Source organism: Grammomys surdaster, unplaced genomic scaffold, assembly GCF_004785775.1.
Source record: "Grammomys surdaster isolate TR1022 unplaced genomic scaffold, NIH_TR_1.0 126278, whole genome shotgun sequence".
NCBI lineage: Eukaryota > Metazoa > Chordata > Mammalia > Rodentia > Muridae > Grammomys > Grammomys surdaster.
The window spans coordinates 5921764-5940122 of record NW_021621078.1 but is presented as its reverse complement, the minus strand read 5'-3'; the positions used below and the strand labels follow the sequence as shown (position 1 = coordinate 5940122).

Genomic DNA, 18359 nt, shown 5'->3' with positions numbered 1-18359 from the left:
CTCCAGGAAGGCAGGTGATGGACAGAGGAAGGGCTGGGTGGCCCCTCAGTGGGGAGATGAGGAGGACAGGAGCTGAGGTTACTGATGAGGTGAGGGTGGAAAGACTATCTCAACAGCCAGAGGTGTTGGTGTCTGGGAGATTGTGGGGACCACAATAATATAATGGCAAAGCAGACAGAGCAAAGGGAAGAAGCATTGGGCTTAGATTAGATTCACAGGTGGTTTTGGGAACTGCAGGAGATTATCCTGTGTGCCAAACCAGCATTTGTTTGTTTGTTTGTTCATTTGTTTGTTTTTCGAGACAGGGTTTCTCTGTGTAGCCCTGGCTGTCCTGGAACTCACTCTGTAGACCAGGCTGGCCTTGAACTTAGAAATCTGCCTGCCTCTGCCTCCCAAGTACTGGGATCAAAGGCGTGTGCCACCATTGCCCAGCCCAAACCAGCATTTTAATACTCAGTGTCTTCTGGTCTAGCACAGTGGGAGCAGGGATATTGGAGGTGCGATAGATGAAGCTGTAAGTCTTGATCTGTGTGTGTGTGTGTGTGTGTGTGTGTGTGTGTGTGTGTGTGTGTAAAACAACATAGGAATAAGTACAGGGTTACAGGGTGGTGAATAAGGAGAGTGAACTTTGGGTCCTCCTTAGGAGTTCTGGAGGAGACAGCTTGATTAAGGTTAGGGCTTCTTGCCAGGCTGTGGAGATAGTAGCTCTTTACATTTGGAGCATGCTTTGGACAGGTCAGAGGTGTATGGCTAAGCAGGAATATGGCCTACCATCTAGGGGACTTGCCCTAGAGCAAGTAGCAAGAATGATGGTTTGGGGAGCAGAGAAAAGTTAACCTGTGAAATCAGACCCTTGGGTAGAAAAGATCCTGACTGGCCCAGTGCCATGTAGTCTCAAGCTTGTATGGCCTTCACTCATGGTCCAGGGAAAGGAGACTGAATCCCTGAGGTGAGCAACTGTCATCTGAGCCTCTTGGGGAAAGGTATCCTTGGGATGGGTATACTTTTCCCTATCGAATTTTGTTGTCATTTAAAAATGTGGGGCCAGTGAAAGGTTCATTGGACAAAGGAACTTGCTTCCAAACCTTACCCTGTGAGATTTGATTCCTGGGACCCAGATGGTAGAAGGAGAGAACCATCTCTCACAAATTGTCCTCTGACTCCCACACCATGGCATGTTTGTACACCCAAATCAATGTAATGTAAATGCTTTTAGAGAGATATCCAAACAGCCCTTCTTTCCTACCGTATTTGCTGTTTCACCATGCCCCATTTTCCTATGCCTTTAGCAGGGGCACCATAGCGTCTCTAGCCTTTGTGTCTGAGAGAAGCCACCAGTAATATCCGGCTCAATGAATATCTCATCTGTTATCTTCAAAAGGTTCATGACCATGAATGTGTCCTCAGCCTAGCCAGACATCTGTGTCTGGTCTGGAGGGAGAAGCAGCTTCTTAGGTCACTGTCCAAGTGGCAGTCATAAGTACAAGTGGTTATTTGGTTACCTTCCTCCGCCTTTTTCTTTTTAAAACATTAACCCATTTAAATCATCCTATCTCCTAAAGATGCTTAGAACACATGGCATCTCTGTTGTTGTCATTGTTATTGTTGAAGTGGGGTCTCACTATGTAGCCCTCGCTCCTGTAACTCACTGTATAAATTAGGCTGGCCTTGAACTCACAAAGATCCTCCTGTGTCTGCCTTCTAAGAGCTGAGAGTAATAGTGCATCATTATACCCAGCTGTATGTGTGTTTTAAATTCTTCCAACAGATAATAAAATTACATTGTTCTAAAGTCTATATATCAAAAGGCATGTAAATCTGTTGCCTTCTTTTCTTCTGCCAATGGCAGCACACTGTACACTGTGCTTTGTGCCCGTCTGACTTCTCAAGCAGCATGCCTTGGAAGCATTTCCAGTTCGTCATCTTCTATCATCTGGATGTCCATGGTTTATTTAACCAGTTCCCTAACTAATGGAACTTTAGTGGACTGACTGACTAACTAATGGATTAATAGTATTTTCCTATTTTAGACAATATTGTGATGGGTTATTCCATGTACAGTGTGAAAAACAGTTCCTGGCCAAACTACACATAAATACCTATTGTGTATCCTAGAATGACTGTGGCTTAGTGAGGAGGGCAAATGCATATTTAACTTTTCTGCATACTGCCAAATTCTGTTCCATGGGGGTCTGTTAGTTTGCACATTTGTAGCACACTGCATTAATTTAAGACATTTGGCCTCACACACTGAATATCTAACAAAAGTGATTGACAGATTGTCTGCTCTTGATTAGATATATTTAAATTGTCTCTATCATGGTTGGGAATTAGACTGTGCCAAAGTCTTCTGTTGAGGTTTTTTGTTTTTCTTCTTTAAAGACTACCTTGTATTTTCCTAAGCCCTTACCCTAATTTTTTCCCTTGTATTTATTTTTTCATTATAATATAAAAAACATTAACCATACAACCAGAGTTAAAAACCAAAAGATTGATAAATACAACTTTCTAAAAATGAAGGAATTTTAGTAGGCTATAAAAAGTGTAAACTAAATTAGAAGGCAAAATGCATGATAGGAAGAAAGTTTGCAGCCAAAATAAATATGTAATATGCTATTACTGATTACTGTGAAAAAGGCAAACACTCCAACTAAAACTGAGCAGAAGTTGCTGGGGAAACGGCCCAGTAAAGTAAGAAAAGTGCTTACACCCAAGCATGTTGACTGAAGTATGGATCGTAACTCGCATCCGGCAGGCAAGAAAGGGGTTCCCCAGAGCAAGCTGACTATACACTAACCAAATTGGTGAGCGCTGATTCAAGTGTCAGACCCATCCTCAACATAAAAGTTGAAGAGGAATTGAGGAAGGCATTTGATGTCAGCTTCTGGCCTCCACGTGCATTCACAACCCTGAACACATACTGCATATGGGTGTACACAGAGGATAAGGGGAAGACCTCAGATAGTTTATTACCTTTTTAAAGACTTTTAAAACTTTTGTATATATATATCTCTTTGGGTGTGTGTGCACATGGAACAGGTGCCTTTGGAGGCCAGTAGATGGTATCAGATCCCCTGGTACTAGTAACTGATGGTTATGAGCCACTGAACATGGGTTCTGAGAACCAAACTCAGGTCCTGGAAAAGCAGCAAGGGCTCTTAACTGCTGAACCATCTCTCCAGCCTCTATTGCTTTTCTTCGAAATTTCTCCATACGTGCATTTCTGTGTATGCATAGCTGTGTGTGTTCTTATGTGTGCATGTGCCACAAAATATGTATGGAAATCACAGGACAACTTAAGAAAGGAGTTGGTTCTCTCCTACCATGTGAATTCCAGGTATTACACTCAGGTCATTGAGCTTAGCAGTAAGTGCCTTTACCCACCTAGCCCTCAGATACAAGAAAACTTAAAAATGGTTCAGTCAGATGGAAAAGAAAGTTCCCAGTTATATAATTTAAGCTACAATAAAGACACCTGGGGGCCGGGCGGTGGTGGCACACGCCTTTTATCCCAGCACTTGGGAGGCAGAGGCAGGCGGATTTCTAAGTTCGAGGCCAGCCTGGTCTACAGAGTGAGTTCCAGGACAGCCAGGGCTACACAGAGAAACCCTGTCTCGAAAAAACAACAAACAAAAAAACCAAAAATAAGACACCTGGGGAATGAGAGTGCAGACATAGATTTGATTCCAGAAGTATTTTTAGTATTACTCCTGAGTATGAAAAACAGTTGAGACTTCAGTGTAGGGAGTAGATGATTCACACAGACTTGACACTTAGGAGTAAGACAGACCATCGTGGAAGGAGAGGGACTGGAAAAGCAGTATATGGTGATTTGTAACTTTGTTTGTTGTGACTTATCCCTTACGACACAGTCTGCAGGTAGAGACTTTACCGAAGCAGCAGTGTAAGGTATGATGAGTGGATTGTTCCTCTAGTAGATGTAGGAAGTTTGTAAGTTATCTCTTCCTTCTCTTCTTATCATGTTCCTAAAAGTATTTTCTTCAAACTTGAATTGTTTGGGTAACGTTCTAAAGTATCTAAAAGATAATAGAGTATTTCAGATATCTGGGAGAGAAATGGGGCTACCTCACAGTGTAACATGCTGTTTAGCTACTGTTGTGTGTTGGAGTGTGTATGTACAGTGTATGTACTGTGTATGGGATCCACGTGTAATATACAAGTTACAGGGGATGTACCATGTATGTCTGTTCTATTCTTAAATATTTTAGCAACTTGTCAGTTGTCCTTTGCACTGTCGTCTCAATGGCTGACATGTTCTGTAAGGTGTCATTCTGTCCTAGGCAGTTTGGAACATAGACAGGTTTTAGTTTTTTCTGGAGCTTTGCTGCACCCCTGATTTAGGGCTTCACATGACAAGTTGGCTTCCTTAGGTCAGTCCATCTGGACATACTCCCCAGAGCACTATTTGTTTATATATGGAGAGTTTGATTACACGGGGGAGGCCAGCCTCTGGTGTGTGGTCCTCCTCTTTGACCCTCTCTCTGCTGGGATTACAACTGTGCACCACCACACCTAGTTTAATGACTGTGTTTTACCATACTTAGGTTTTGTTTTTTTTTATAGAAAAAAATAATTAACTACAAATTATCAGTTATGTCTTAGAGCAAAAGTGATAAAAACTAGAAAATATTTCTAATTCATAAATGGTAAAATCAGGGTTGGGACTTAGCAGTTAAGAACACGTAATTCTTTTCCAGAGGACTTATCAGTTCTCAGCAGATTGCAGACAGCTCATAACCACCTGTAATCCCAAAAAGAGGAGATCCAACTGTCTCTTCTGGCTCCGTGGATCTACAGTTGTGTGTACATATCTCCACACATACATATAATTAAAAATAAATAATTAAAAATATATGTTAAAAAATAAATGGCAATATTTTGTTGTTTTAGTATAGTCTGCAAGGTTTAAATCTCATACAGTTGTCAGAGTGTCCGTAAGCTCAGATAAGCACTTGCATCCATAAACCTGGGGCTCTTCTAAGTGAGTCTCAGCATCGGGTCTACAAGTGTATCCCAGACTCTGCCTGCCCTTCACATTGGCTTCTTCCCTTTCCCATACAAAACTCAGAAGCATTGCATTCCAGTTGCTTTAGTATTGCTTGTTTATTTTATTTGCTCAAAGAATATAAATAAGAACTCATGCTTAAATGCAATTGTATTTCTGAAGTTGACTTCTTTATACATTGTCTGTCTTCCTAAATTTTAACTTTGGGATTCCAATTTGCTGTTGTTTTTTCGCCTGGGAGATGATGAGCCTTCCATTCAGAGCCCCACACCCGAAGTCTGCTGCACCCCACAGCCTTGGGCTTCAGACTCTTCTCGGCACTTCTGGCTTCAGCCATACTGATCCTAATCTCTGTAAAAGTCCGAGACGTGCAGTGTCAACAGTTGAAGCTGGCATGTCTCTTATCTGCCCAGGGTGCAATTACTTGGCAGCTTTCACTGAGGGTGTTGTGGGCCCTGAAGAACTCATATCCTGCAGAAAGAGGCTAATCAAGGCAGGTCCTCTTGGCAGGGACATGGAAAGGGTGGGCTACAGTTGATAGGAGATTTAATTTGTGAGGCCTTAATGTGATCTCCTTTTGGAACAAGATAGTGCAGATGTACTTCGTGTGCGTTTTCTCTGGGCTGTCTTTGAAGACTCATTTGATTGTGAGGCGATAGCATTGTTGGAAGGGACGTGGAACTTTATTACAGAGTCTGTCTGTCCTCTACCTGCCGCCAGCCGCCCAGAGCTGTCTAGGTTATGCTCAGCCTGCACTTTGCTGGGGGGAGGATGGGTGATGTCTCAGGTGGTGTATGGGGGTTTTGAGATGGTCTAACTTTGTAGCCTAGGCTGGCCTCAAACTTGCAGCAGTTCTCCTGCCTCAGCCTCATTCATGCTAGGAATTCAGGTATTAACCAGTATAGTCTTTGACAAGACAAATGCTGAGTTTCTCAGGAGTGCACACTTAAGATGTAGCAGGAGTGGGATTGGCTAGCACTGATACAGGTGATGAGGGCCTGAGTGATTGACATAGCAGAGCTGGAGGTCCAAGGGATGGAGTCAGGACAGATCAGAAGTAACAAGCACTGCTCTATGCGGAGAGATGCTTACCTGCCATTGGAAGAAACAGCCTTGAGTCAAGAGGGTACTCACCAGGTGAGCACCCCTTGTCAAGTCTTGGTTCAGCACCCCTAAGTGCACTGTGTGTGTGCACATGCCTATGTGATGCTGGGGACTGGAACCCAGAGTCCATTGCACAGTAGGCAAGCGCTCGGCACTGACTTCCTTAGAGCATTTTCTCAAGTGTGGTCTTGCTGGTGAGCACATGTGATCGAGTATCAGCCGTTGAAGTCCTCTGCTGTCATCTCCATCCTTAATTTTTCTCACTGAACTGGGAACTCACTGTGGCTGGCCAGCAAGACCCTGGGATCCACCTCTCTCCATACCCCCAAGGTCGCAGTGTTAGGAGCTTGCCGTCATGCTCAGCTTAGATTTAATTATTTGATTATGTGTGTATGCGGGGTTTTCCTGCAGGAATGGATGTGTACTGAGTGTGTACCTGGTGCCCTTGGGGGTCAGCAGAAGGCATTGAGTCCTTGGAGCCAGAGTTATGGATGGTTGTGTCACCATGTTGGTGCTGGGAATCGAACCTAGACCCTCTGTAAGAGCAACAAGAGCCCTAAACCACTGGGGCATCTTTCCAGCTTTCTTTAATTATTTTTAATAGTATGTAACAAGTCTTAAAGCCAAAGAAGCTTAGAAACTGCTTGACTAGAGAACCCTTTGGGGTTTTTTTGTTTCTTGTTTTAGTTTTTTAGAAGGAGCACATGTGTGTACATTTGTCTTTGCATCTCTGTCTGTGTGTTGTTTGCTTTGCTTTGTTATTTTTGAGTCAGGGTCTTATGTAGCCCAGGCTGGCCTTGAACTCCCCATGTAGCAAAGATAGCTTTGAAGTCTTGATCCTCTTGCCTTTGCCTCCCAAATGCCCCACCACACCTGGCTTTAGAATACCTTCTTGGGAGAAACATGTATTTCTCTTCCCTTACTCTTGGTCCTGTGTAGGAATTAATACTACTAGGTTTACATAAATAAACCGGTAAACCGGAAGGCGGCTAAAGTGTCTAATAAAGCAGGTGCTAGCTGCATCTTGTAGGTCGTGGATACTCTTTCCTGCAAACCCTCTGATGTTCACGCAGTGCTCCTGGTCAGATGTGTGCTTACAAAGGCTTGTGCTCTGCACTCCTTCCCTAGCACAGGAACCATGCTTTGTTTTTAAACACACACTCTATTAGTCTCTTGCTTGCACTTTTTTTTTTCTTCATTCTGCAAGTGGTTTAAGCTGAGTATTTGCTCATGAGTTTGTTGAAGGCATGGTCCTGAAGAAGAACTTGTGTGGACCTTGTGGGGCCTGAGATTCAGATTAATCTCTCCAGTAAGAAGAGCAGGGTTGCTAATCTGGGTACTGTGCTGGAGAGTGTGTGCTACTTGCTCTGTCAGTGTTCTGGCATTACACATTCCCTTTCAGGAAAGGAAGGGCTGTGTGATCACCCAGTGTCACCTGCGAAAGAATGGCTGGCTGCTGGCCATGGTGACATGCCCCTAGCATCTTAGCTGGCTGCTCTCAGAGTGTGTGAGTACGAGAGCAGCCAGTGAAGCGAGGAGTGTGGGTGAGATGAAGGTTGGGCACTGTGCTTGCCATTCTGCACTAGAGATGAATCCTCTCTCGGTGGAAATGAACTAGACACTTCCCACTGACCTGCTGGTGTACAAGTCAGCATCACAGAGGCAGCTGAGTGTGGGCCAGCCTGGGGCCTGCATTAGGTCTTCTCTGAAGCCAGGCACATCAGTTACTCTGAACCCCCTTTTCGCAGTTGGTGAAAACACAGCAGTGTCTGTCCTGTCTGCTTCACAAATTGCTAGTAACAATGGAACTCAAATGAGATTAGAGGGCAATGCTGGAAACTTGTTATTCTTGTAGAAGACATTTTTGTAGTAGCAGGAAGTTCTCCTTTCTGTGTACCCAGAAACTCAGGAGTGTTTTTTCTCTCCTTTCCAGGTTACCTGTACATGACCGATGAGTGGTTCTCTGAATATGTCTATGAGGTGGTGGTGGACAAGAAGCATGTCCCAGAAGAGGTGTTGGCTGTGTTAGAGCAGGAGCCCATTGTCCTGCCGGCATGGGACCCCATGGGGGCTTTGGCTGAATGAGTGAGTGGACTGCCTCCAGTTCTTTCCTCCTCCCATGGGATTGGATATAGCTGCCAAGGACAGATCCAGGGACTGAAACCAAAGTACCATGGGTGGCTGTTCCCACAGGCTACAGTCAGACTCTTGGGTTTCCAGTCTCCTCCAGGAACCTCTTTGAGAAAAATGCTTTATGCTGAAACAAAATATTCATAAAGGAAAAAAATAAAGGGGAAGGGTTGGGGCATCCTGTCTGCTCTCCTCATCTCTGGCTCAGGATCTCTTAGCATTTTAATTGGATGTAATTGTTCACTGTCATGGTCTTTGTGTTTGTAGTAAGACAGAGTAAGATGAGCAGCTGAGGTGTACGGAGAACAAACAGTCCTGGGCTCCTTGTTCCTAGAGTAGATTAGGGGGAGGGTTAGCTAGGATTTGAACTCTCAACGCTGCATGCTGCCTCACAGGTCACTGTCCTTCCTACCTGGCAGTCGCTGAATTCAACTTCCATAGGGTTGTTTCATGTGACTCTAAATAGCTCAAAAAGGGAAGGTTGATCGGCTCTGAAATGATTCCTTCCCTTCTGAACCGTGGGGCTCACTTGGGCCAGGTTAAACAGGGTTAGAGAAAACCTTGTCAGGGTCTCAACTAATCACGAAGGGCACCCCATTGAATGCTTTAATGTTTGTCTCTGCGTTGGGGGTTGGGTGGGGAGAAAAAGTGATTCTTTCTGATAACTTGATGGTGCTGAGAAGCTTTTGAATAAAATACTTTGCTAAATGAGAATAAGCCAGTGTATTTGATCTGTAAACGCCAACAAGTATTTACTTAGCTACAAATGGGAGCAGCCTCTCTAAGTGAAGAAAAAGGAGCAGAGCTCAGGGTTTTCTTCCTTCGGCTGCTCTGCAGGACATGATCCCAGCCTGAGCCTGCCCACCCTCACCACCCTGTGGATTCTGCAGAGGCCCTTCACGGTCTGACTCTGAGGGCTGTATTCCTGCCATTCAACACTGCTTCATCGTCTCACCCAGACCCAGTGTCTCCAAGGTGGGAACTGTGGTGATCTTGCCCTAGAAGGGGCTAAGAGCACGGGCGGGCAGACCGCATCTCTATTTTGTTGAACAGAGCAGAGCTCCTATTTAGCATTTACACCAGTGTCTGCACCCCAGATTTTTCTGGCTCCCCAGAATTCTTAGCCCTAGCAGGAGATGTCCTTTGTTGTGGCACTTGCCAAGGTCAAATTAGATAAAGACTCAAGCATTAGCCAGTGTGTTCACAGTATTCAAGTCCTCCTATTCCAGGGTGAAAATCCATCTCTACATATGTGGAACCACAGACCTGAACATACAGGTGACCTCCAACTGAAGCTGAGGGAACCAAAGCTAACTTCTCATTTGTAACTACATTTGCAGAGAGAGTTAGGGCACTGTGAGAAGTGACATAGTAAGTTCCAGCCCAGACTGAGAACAAGAGCCTGTTTCAAACAAAAAAAGAGATAGTGAGAAAGAAAAAAAAGCTAATTCTGTACTCAATAAAACTGCCTTTCAAGAAGTTAACATGCCCGGCAGTGGTGGCGCACGCCTTTAATCCCAGCACTTGGGAGGCAGAGACAGGCGGACTTCTGAGTTCGACAGAGTGAGTTCCAGGACAGCCAGGGCTACACAGAGAAACCCTGTCTCGAAAAACAACAATAACAACAACAAAGAAGTTAACATAAAGGCCATTTTTAGAAAAAAGAAAAATTGAGTTTTTCCCAAAAGAAGGAAGTGATCCAATATGGGAGGTTTAAAATGAATAAACAAACACAGAGCAAAGACTATGGTAAATACATTGGTCATCTAAACACAACGACTGGCCAAGTCAAGCTCAGAAGAAAGCTAAAACTAAGAAAACCCAGAGGTAGGTAGGTCTCTATGGGTTTGAGATCAGCCTTTTTTACATAGCTAGTTCCAGGCCAGCTACACAGGAAAAGCCTGTCTCAAAATAGCAAACAAATTCCCTCCCCAAACAACCCTAAAAGTAGCTGGATGGTGGGGGGACATTGAAAGTCTTACCCTTGGGGTAGAAGATAAATGTGTTCACTTTAGACAGTAATGTATCAGTGCCTATGCTGAAACGTTCTAGACTCCTAGGAAGTAAACATAAGATAGTCCCCAGACGAGGATAAGCTGAGTAAGAAAATACAACACAGTCCACAGAGGATAGGAGAAGGCCGGTGAGACCACAGAGCTGAGAAAGGTGCCCACTGGGCAAGTCTAACACCTGAGTTCAGTCCCCAGGACTCAAGGTGGAAGGAGAGGATCAACTGAAAGTTGTCTGCCCTCAGAATGGCACGTACATGTCGTTTACCTTTTACACGTCACACAACAGTCCTACACAGACCACACAGGAAAAGCCGTTTTACCTGGTTAAATATGTAAAAAGATAGAGTAGCAGGGAAGGAAAACACAAATCAAATATCAAAATAAGATAAAGTACATGACTCAGTACAGTGGTGGCTCGTGACTTCAATCTCAGCACCTGGGAGGTGGAGGCAGGAGGATCTCTGTGAGTTCAAGGACTGGTCTATAAATCGATTTGCAGAGCAGCCAGGGCTACCCAGTGAGACCTGTTTCAAAAACAACAGAAAGAGAAGTTCATCTGACTACATCAGTAAGTTATAGTTTGTATAAGTGGATTAAACAGACCTTTAAGGAATATTTAGTTGCATTTTTTGAAGGAAGGTGAGCTGTGTGTTAAGTGTAAGTGCATTGCCAGACATAGAGGTGCACACCTGTAGTCGAAGCACTTGGAAGGTGGAGGCAGGAGGACCCAGACTTCAAGGACATCCTCAGCTACATAGCCAGTTACAATCTAGCCTGGGCTATAGGAGGCCCTTTCTCAAAAGCTCTTTATCAGGTACTATACTAACCAAAATAAGTCAGTGAATCTACAAGCTGTAAAATGAATCCGTTTAGAATAAGCCATCAGTCCAACTCCAGAGTGTATTACTCACACTAGCTGCTATTTGACTGCCTCCCTGGAGTTGGGTAACATAGCAGCCCTGGAAAGGTGCTGAAGCAAAATGTCAACAGAGATGGGCTCTCTGCATGACTTTACTCAAGTATCCAGAAAAATATCAAGACTGTAAGTTACTATACTAATTAACGTCTCAAAATACACACAAAAAAACCCTGAACATTATATGAAAAAGCAATCCACATCATAATAGGAATTTAACCAAGAGATCAAACAGCAGAAAGTTGGTGAGTATAAAAGATACAGTATTCGGTGTGTTTGCTTCCCTCCCAGGGTCATCAAAGGCTCCAGCGGCTCACAGTTGCACATGCGTTTTGAGCACATGTAGGACTTTCTTAAAATTTAACCATTTTCTAGGATAGTCAATCTCAAATGTCGCAGGATTGTTACATGGCCCACACTCCAACCATACAGCACTTTGGTGAGAAACCAAAATTAGACCAGTCTAATTGTGTTCTGGGTTTAAAAATTAGCACATGGGACCAAGAAGAGATTACACAGGAAATTTAACCTGAATTATAATTAATTATACAAATACATATCAAAAGGGATCAGAAGGATTAAACCTAAAGGAAGAGATACCTGCAGAGGCTGAATGGATCCACAAAACCAAGAGTTCATTTTATTTTATTTTTTTATTTTGTTAGATTTATTTATCTTATATATGTGAGTACACTGTAGCTGTCTTCAGACACACCAGAAGAGGGTATCAGATCCCATTACAGATGGTTGTGAGCCACCATGTGGTTGCTGGGAATTGAACTCAGGACCTCTGGAAGAGCAGTCAGTGTTCTTAACCACTGAGCCATCGCTCCAGCCCCAGTTCATTTTATTTATTTATTTAATTTTTATTTTTATTTTTTGGTTTTTCAAGACAGGGTTTCTCTGTGTAGCCCTGGCTGTCCTGGAACTCACTCTGTAGACCAGGCTGGCCTCGAACTCAGAAATCCACCTGCCTCTGCCTCCCAAGTGCTGGGATTAAAGGCGTGCGCCACCACCGCCCAGCCCCAGTTCATTTTAAAAGTGAAAGTACATTAACAAATATTTTGTAAGACTCACCAACTATGTATATTTTAAAAGGGTACCTGAATGGCTGGTGCCTATATCTCCTGAAATGTTGGGAGGCGGCAGAGGCAGCAGGAGCAGGAATTGATGGCCGAGGTCCTCTGTGGCTGTGCGGCAAGTTTGAAGCCAGTCTGTGCTACAGGAGACAGGCAGGTTCTGAGGGCTCCTGGTCAGCCAGTCCAGCAGAAACAGCTCAGTGACATTCTCAAAAATTACCGTGGAGAGTGACAGGCAGACGTCTGTTACCATGGAGAGTGTCAGGCAGACATCTGTTACCATGGAGAGTGACAGGCAGACATCTGTTACCATGGAGAGTGACAGGCAGACGTCTGCCACTGACCTCTGGGCTCCGCATGCACATGCACACATGTGCACATAACAGGGTAAATAGACTATCTTATGGCCTAAATAATTTTTTTTTAGTCTGGTATAACTGATAATAAAAGATCAAAAGCCATGTAAATTTCACCCACAAACGTGGATATAAGAAGTCCTTAAACAAACAAAGGCTTTTTTTTTTCCCAACAAAAACAGGATCCAGATGAGCCATGTGGAGATAGGTGCACACCTATATTCCCAGCAGTTGAGAGTCTTGTAGTAAGAAGATTGCTGAGAATTCAAGGTTAGCCAGGCTAGAGTGCGATCCTGTAATCCCAGGCCAGCACTCTTGAAGAGGAGGCCAGCAGATCTCTGGGTTCAAGGCCAGCCGGGTTTACATAGTGAGTCTTCATATGAGACCCTGTCTTCAAAAAACAAAACAGCAGTAACAACAAACCAAGAAGATCTAGAAGAAAGAAGCAAAAAAATGGTAACCATGTCTTTGGGTTCCTGGAACGGAAGGTGAGGGTTTGTCCTACTGTATCACCGGATGGCAAAGTTGGTGACTCTGGAAGGCCTGAGCACTGAATTCTCTTGTGAGTCATGCTGACTGTCAGAAACCAAGACCTGATAATGGGACATGACTTCCCATGTGGTTGTGACATCTGTGGGTACTAGGCACTTTCCTCAAGTACCTCCTGTGGGAGGGGAGCCCCTGGCTCACCATGGCTGCAGTTAGTCATTTGTGGATTTTGTTTTTTAAAGCGGTTCCAGATGAGCCCTCTTATATTTAGGACATGTTCATAACTTCCATGCTTTTTATGGAGATACCTCTTAGTCTCTGGGGTTTGTGGGACACAGATATTGAAACTTGGAATAAACTGGCCAGAGTTTTCTGTGTTCTTTTTCAGAGTCAGTCTTTTCCACATTCCTACAGAAGTAAAGGAAGAGGGGAGGGAGCAGGCATTAGGCTCATGCCAGCATGAGGGAGGGTGTCGGACACCCTCCTTTGCGCACTCTCTTGCCTACCCCTGAGGGACCCCTTATGCAGGAGCACAGCTGGAAGTGAGCAGCGTGAACCCCAGTCTCTTCTTTCCAGCTGCCCCATGACAGTTGCTTTATAGGACCATCTGTCGAAGGCTAGGACAGCAGAAACAGAAGGACTGTGGTGACTTCCCTGGGCTGCGTGTGACTCCCTAGCATGTGCTCTAGGTTTCATCTGCAGTGCCATGTGCAGAAACCTGTCATCTATTGAGTCTCACCTAGAGAGATCCGTATGGCTCACCAGACCTAAATGTCTCCAGAATCGACAGCAATCCTTAACTCCTACTAGGACATGTTTGATGACAGGGACAGTCATACCCAGCTCCTCTCCAAACCCAGTGTTCTTACTCACCTGGTTCCAGTTTCTCTCTCAAACACGTGCTCTTCAGTTCTGCCTGCCCGCTCTACCGTCTTCTGTTGCTCTTCCTTTGGGTCTTTGTACAGCTGGCTTCTCAGTCTACAGGGCATAAATAATGTCAAAGGCCATCAGATCACCTTATCTAAGGAGCCAGTTTTCCTCCTAGCCCTCTTCCCTTGGACACCTGTCAGTCTGTCCTGTTAGGAGAGTCTATTTTCACCACAGCACTTTAGGCCTTGTGAATGTATATGTTTTTAATTGTCTGGCTTCCTCAAAGTCAGTATCCCTGCCAGCTTCCCAAGGGCAGGAACTGTCTCCCTCCTAGCCTCCGTGTATTCTCAATGCCTGGCTCCAAGTAAATATCAGGCTGACTGAATGTGCAGTAATCAGTTAAAAGTTTATGGAGAGATCTGAAGCCAGCTTCCCTGTAAACAGCTTGTGGGAACAAGTCAAACAAGAGCAAAGCTCCTGTAACTCCATAGTCATTCTTAGGAACCTGGGACTGCATAGGTGGGAGAAGAGGCAGAAAAATGAGCAAAGGCCTGCTCAGTTTTCTTCTGGCTCAAGCCTTTCCTATTTCTAGTTAGCCCAACCCCAAAGGAATAGCAGAAGGAAGATAAGACAGACAAGCTGGCCTGGCGATTTGGCTTGGAGGCGGTGCAAGCCTGGAGAAGCCACTGACATTCTGAGCCTTGGTTTCCATATTACCCATATTACAAAGTTATCTTAAAATTCATTAAGTATGAAAGCTCTGCTTGAACATGAGAAACACTCATTTGTTTTTTAATAATGCAGCATTTAACCTATAAGATAGGAAGAGAGAATATTATCCATGTATTTAGAAGATATTCAACAAAATGGCAGCTTTTATTAAACTCTTTCTCCCAAGCTTCTCCAGCATGCCTGGTGTGGCGGTAAGCCTCCCTGGGGAGGTAAGACAATTCCCTGATCCCCAGCTAAGTCTGTCACTGAGGTAGGAAATAAGCTGTTAAATAGGAAGGTGACTATATGTGAGGCTTCCACGCAGTGTCACGGGGACTGTGACAGCCTGGAGCTGCAGAGGAACAGTATACCACACGTTTGACCCACAGAGACCACAGACTTCAGGGAGGAGGGTAACCAGCTTACCAAGAAGGGCCTGTGGGGAACTCCCCAGACGCAAAAGTCTTGTTATCACTGAAGTGGGGTCAGGGAGAGAAGAGCCCAAGAGAGTTCACACAGGAGAGGGAAAGGGAAAGGAGGCAGAGACACAGAAATAATGGCTTCTGCTCACTTCTGCAGCCCTGAACTGTTGAGCAGAGCACTGGCCTTCCCCTCTAGGCTCACAGCATCCTCTCTGTCACATACACACACACACACACACACACACACACACGCTGCTGGTGAGGAGTCACTACCCACATGGAAGGCCATTGTCTACGGTGTCAAGGGAATCCAGTAGTTTTCCAGGGCTTGGCAGCTTTGCAAGAAGCTTGGACTCTTAAAATGTCTTACTCTCCTCATTTTTATTGATTTATGTGTTATTTAAAATAAAGAATTCTGGTTTGAGGAGCAGGGCATGGTATGCTGGTAGAAGGCTTGCTTAGCAGAACTAAAACCTGCTTTTCTGGGAAAAAATTGTAAAAGCATTACTGCAAATTTTTAAAAATTTAAAAATATTAAAAATTTAAATTATAAAATAAATTAAAAATTAAAAAATTAAAAAATATTTATTTTCATTTTATGTGTATGAGTATATTGCCTGCATGTATGTGTATGCACCACAAATGTGCCTGATACCTACAGAGGCCTGGGGGACATTGGATCCCTAGAACTGGAGTTACAGATAGTTGTGAGCTGCCGTGTGGATGCTGAGTCCTCTGAAGCAGCAAGTGCTTCTAACCACTGAGCCATCTCTCCAGCCCCTACTGCAGATTCTTAATAGTATGAAATGTGCACACCGGGCTAGAGAGACGGCTCTGTAGTTAAGAGCTCTTCTACATGTGTGGGTTCCCAGTCAGGTAGCTCACAACCACCTGCAATTTCAACTCTAGAATCTGATGTGCTCCTCTGGCCTCTGTCGCGGGCCATTTACTCACCATATAAATACATTTGTAATATATATGTGTGTATATATATATATATATATATATACACACATATATATATGTATATGTGTGTGTGTGTGTGTGTGTGTGTATTGGGAGGTAGAGGCAGGCGGATTTCTGAGTTCGAGGCCTACAGAGTGAGTTTCTTAACAACCAGGGCTACACAAAGAAATCCTGTCTTGAAAAACTGAAACAAACAAAAAAAGACATACCATGAACAGTGAGTTCTTTCCACCTCCAGTGTTCTTCCTTACCAAGGCTTCACTCTGTCCTGATTCTTCTGTATCTCTACAGAAGTTTAGCTCTGAGTGAGTGTGCATAGCCCTATTCTGTGCACCCATCCCCCACACTTATCAGTAAATCTTGGGGTACTCCAATGTCAGACTGCTTTAAGTTTTAACCACTGTATGGGACTTCCTCCCCACTTTTCTTCTTCCTACTCCTTGTAGGACACACAGTCTGTGTAGCCCGTTACCTCCAACTCCTGGGGTTTAAAGGCATACACTTCACCCCAGGCCGCTTGTTGATATAGTGTGCTTTCCCTCCCATCCCTAAAGTCTTGTTTTGATTATCACATCAAACTTCCAAGCAGCTGCCCCATAACTCCTGACAATCATGTACACTAGGCATCCTCAGCCTGCGGTCATTGCAGGTGCTAAGACACAGTAAGAGAGAGAGCTCAGACTTTGTGGGGGACAAGTGTATAGAGACAGAAATGCTGTACACATCTATACACATAGTGTTAGGGCCTTCCTGGAACTCTGTGCTTCTAGCTTCTCCACCTAGGTAGAGTAGGAAACCAGCAGCCACCAGAATGTGACCCTAAGGGTTCCTACAGGTAGGGGAGGGGATCTAGTAGGATGGGTATAAAGACAAAAAACCTTGGTCCAGGAGATGGAGAGACGTCTCAATCAGCAAAGTACTTGCTGAACAAGCAGAGTTCAATCCCCAGAGTCTATTTAAACGAATGAAGAAAGGAAGGAAGGAAGGAAGGAAGGAAGGAAGGAAGGAAAGAAGAGAGGGAGGGAGGAAGGAAGAAAGGGAGGAAGCCACGTGAAGACACACATGCTTCTAATTCCAGTGCTAGGAAGACAGGATTCCCCAGAGTACCAGTTAGCCAAACAGTCTTTTGAGATTCTGTCTCAAAAACTTCTGTAGAGCAAGCAATTGAGAAAGACACCAAGATTAACCTCTAGCCTCCAGTTCACCCCCCATACACACACACACACACACACACACACACATACACACACACGTACAAAAAACAAACAAAAAACAAAAACTGGTTCAAACCTGATGCACATCTAATCCCAGCACTAGGGAGGCTGCCTCAGCCTGGCGGTGAGTTTTCAAAGTCAGCGTCAGCCTGGACTACACAGGGAGATGTTCCTTGAAAACCCCAAAAGTCACATCCTCCTGACTCCTTGTGTAGAAATGCCCTTGCTAGTTTCTACATCAGCGGCTCTCACCCTTCCCCCTTTTAGAAAAGCCCAAGTAGCCATTAAGCATGAACAGCAAGTACCTCTCACATCTCTAAAGCGACAAGTATTTTATTTCATCCTTTCTAAGTTGCTCATGAGGCCCGGTGGTAGGAACACATTGTTCAGGTGCCTGGCAGATGCTCAGATGCTTTGTGGAGGCCTAGCATTATCACCGTTGGCCCCATGAGTGCTCCTCTGAGGGTAGGGTGCTGTCTCATGGGCTACAGGGGAAGGACCACTCCCACAAGGAAGCTCTGAGAGGAATTAAAGGCACCCCAGAGAGGGCAGCCTGATGAGGCACCGGCAAGGGGGCGAGTCAGGAAGGTGTAGCACTTGGAGGAGGCTGCCTCTCAAAGGCCTCAGGCTCATGAAGAATTGCTGAGAAGAAACCAGAAAAGAAGTGACCAAGACAAAGTCCACCTACGTGTTTCCTGCCATTTCCAGAGCTGTGCATAGCCCTCCTCCATCTCTAACAGCCCACTAACATTGACTGAGTCTTCCCTGGCACCTCTTCTTTTGGCTCCATTTTGATTAGCTAGCTCAGCCTCGGCCTCGGGTGGCTGCTGTAGAGACCTCAGGCCTATGGTGGAGGACCCTCCGAAACAAAGAGATTCCCTGAGAGGGAGGGGTATGGTAGCCATTTCCTGGGCCTGAGAAGAAGCCCACAAGGAAGGGAGGGCTTCTTTTTCTGTCACCGTGTAAACAGAACATAGGCAGACAGACAGATGGCACCAGGAGCTTCCGGAGGGAGCGGCTGGCATTCACAAGGCTTTGTCCTGGCCGTCACTGGGTTTTGGGAA

The 18359-nt window shown here is 44.8% G+C and overlaps 1 protein-coding gene across 2 annotated transcripts in view; it reads left to right on the top strand.

Annotated features, from left to right (window-relative positions):
- Blmh (bleomycin hydrolase) overlaps positions 1-8977 on the top strand; it is a 43403-nt gene extending 34426 nt beyond the window's left edge. For both annotated transcript variants that reach the window (XM_028759238.1, XM_028759239.1), the window contains exon 12: positions 8064-8977. In XM_028759238.1, coding sequence (XP_028615071.1) covers positions 8064-8215 — 152 coding nt within the window. In that variant the 3' untranslated portion in view covers positions 8216-8977. The remainder of the gene's footprint in view (positions 1-8063) is intronic.
- Positions 8978-18359: the final 9382 nt, after the last annotated feature.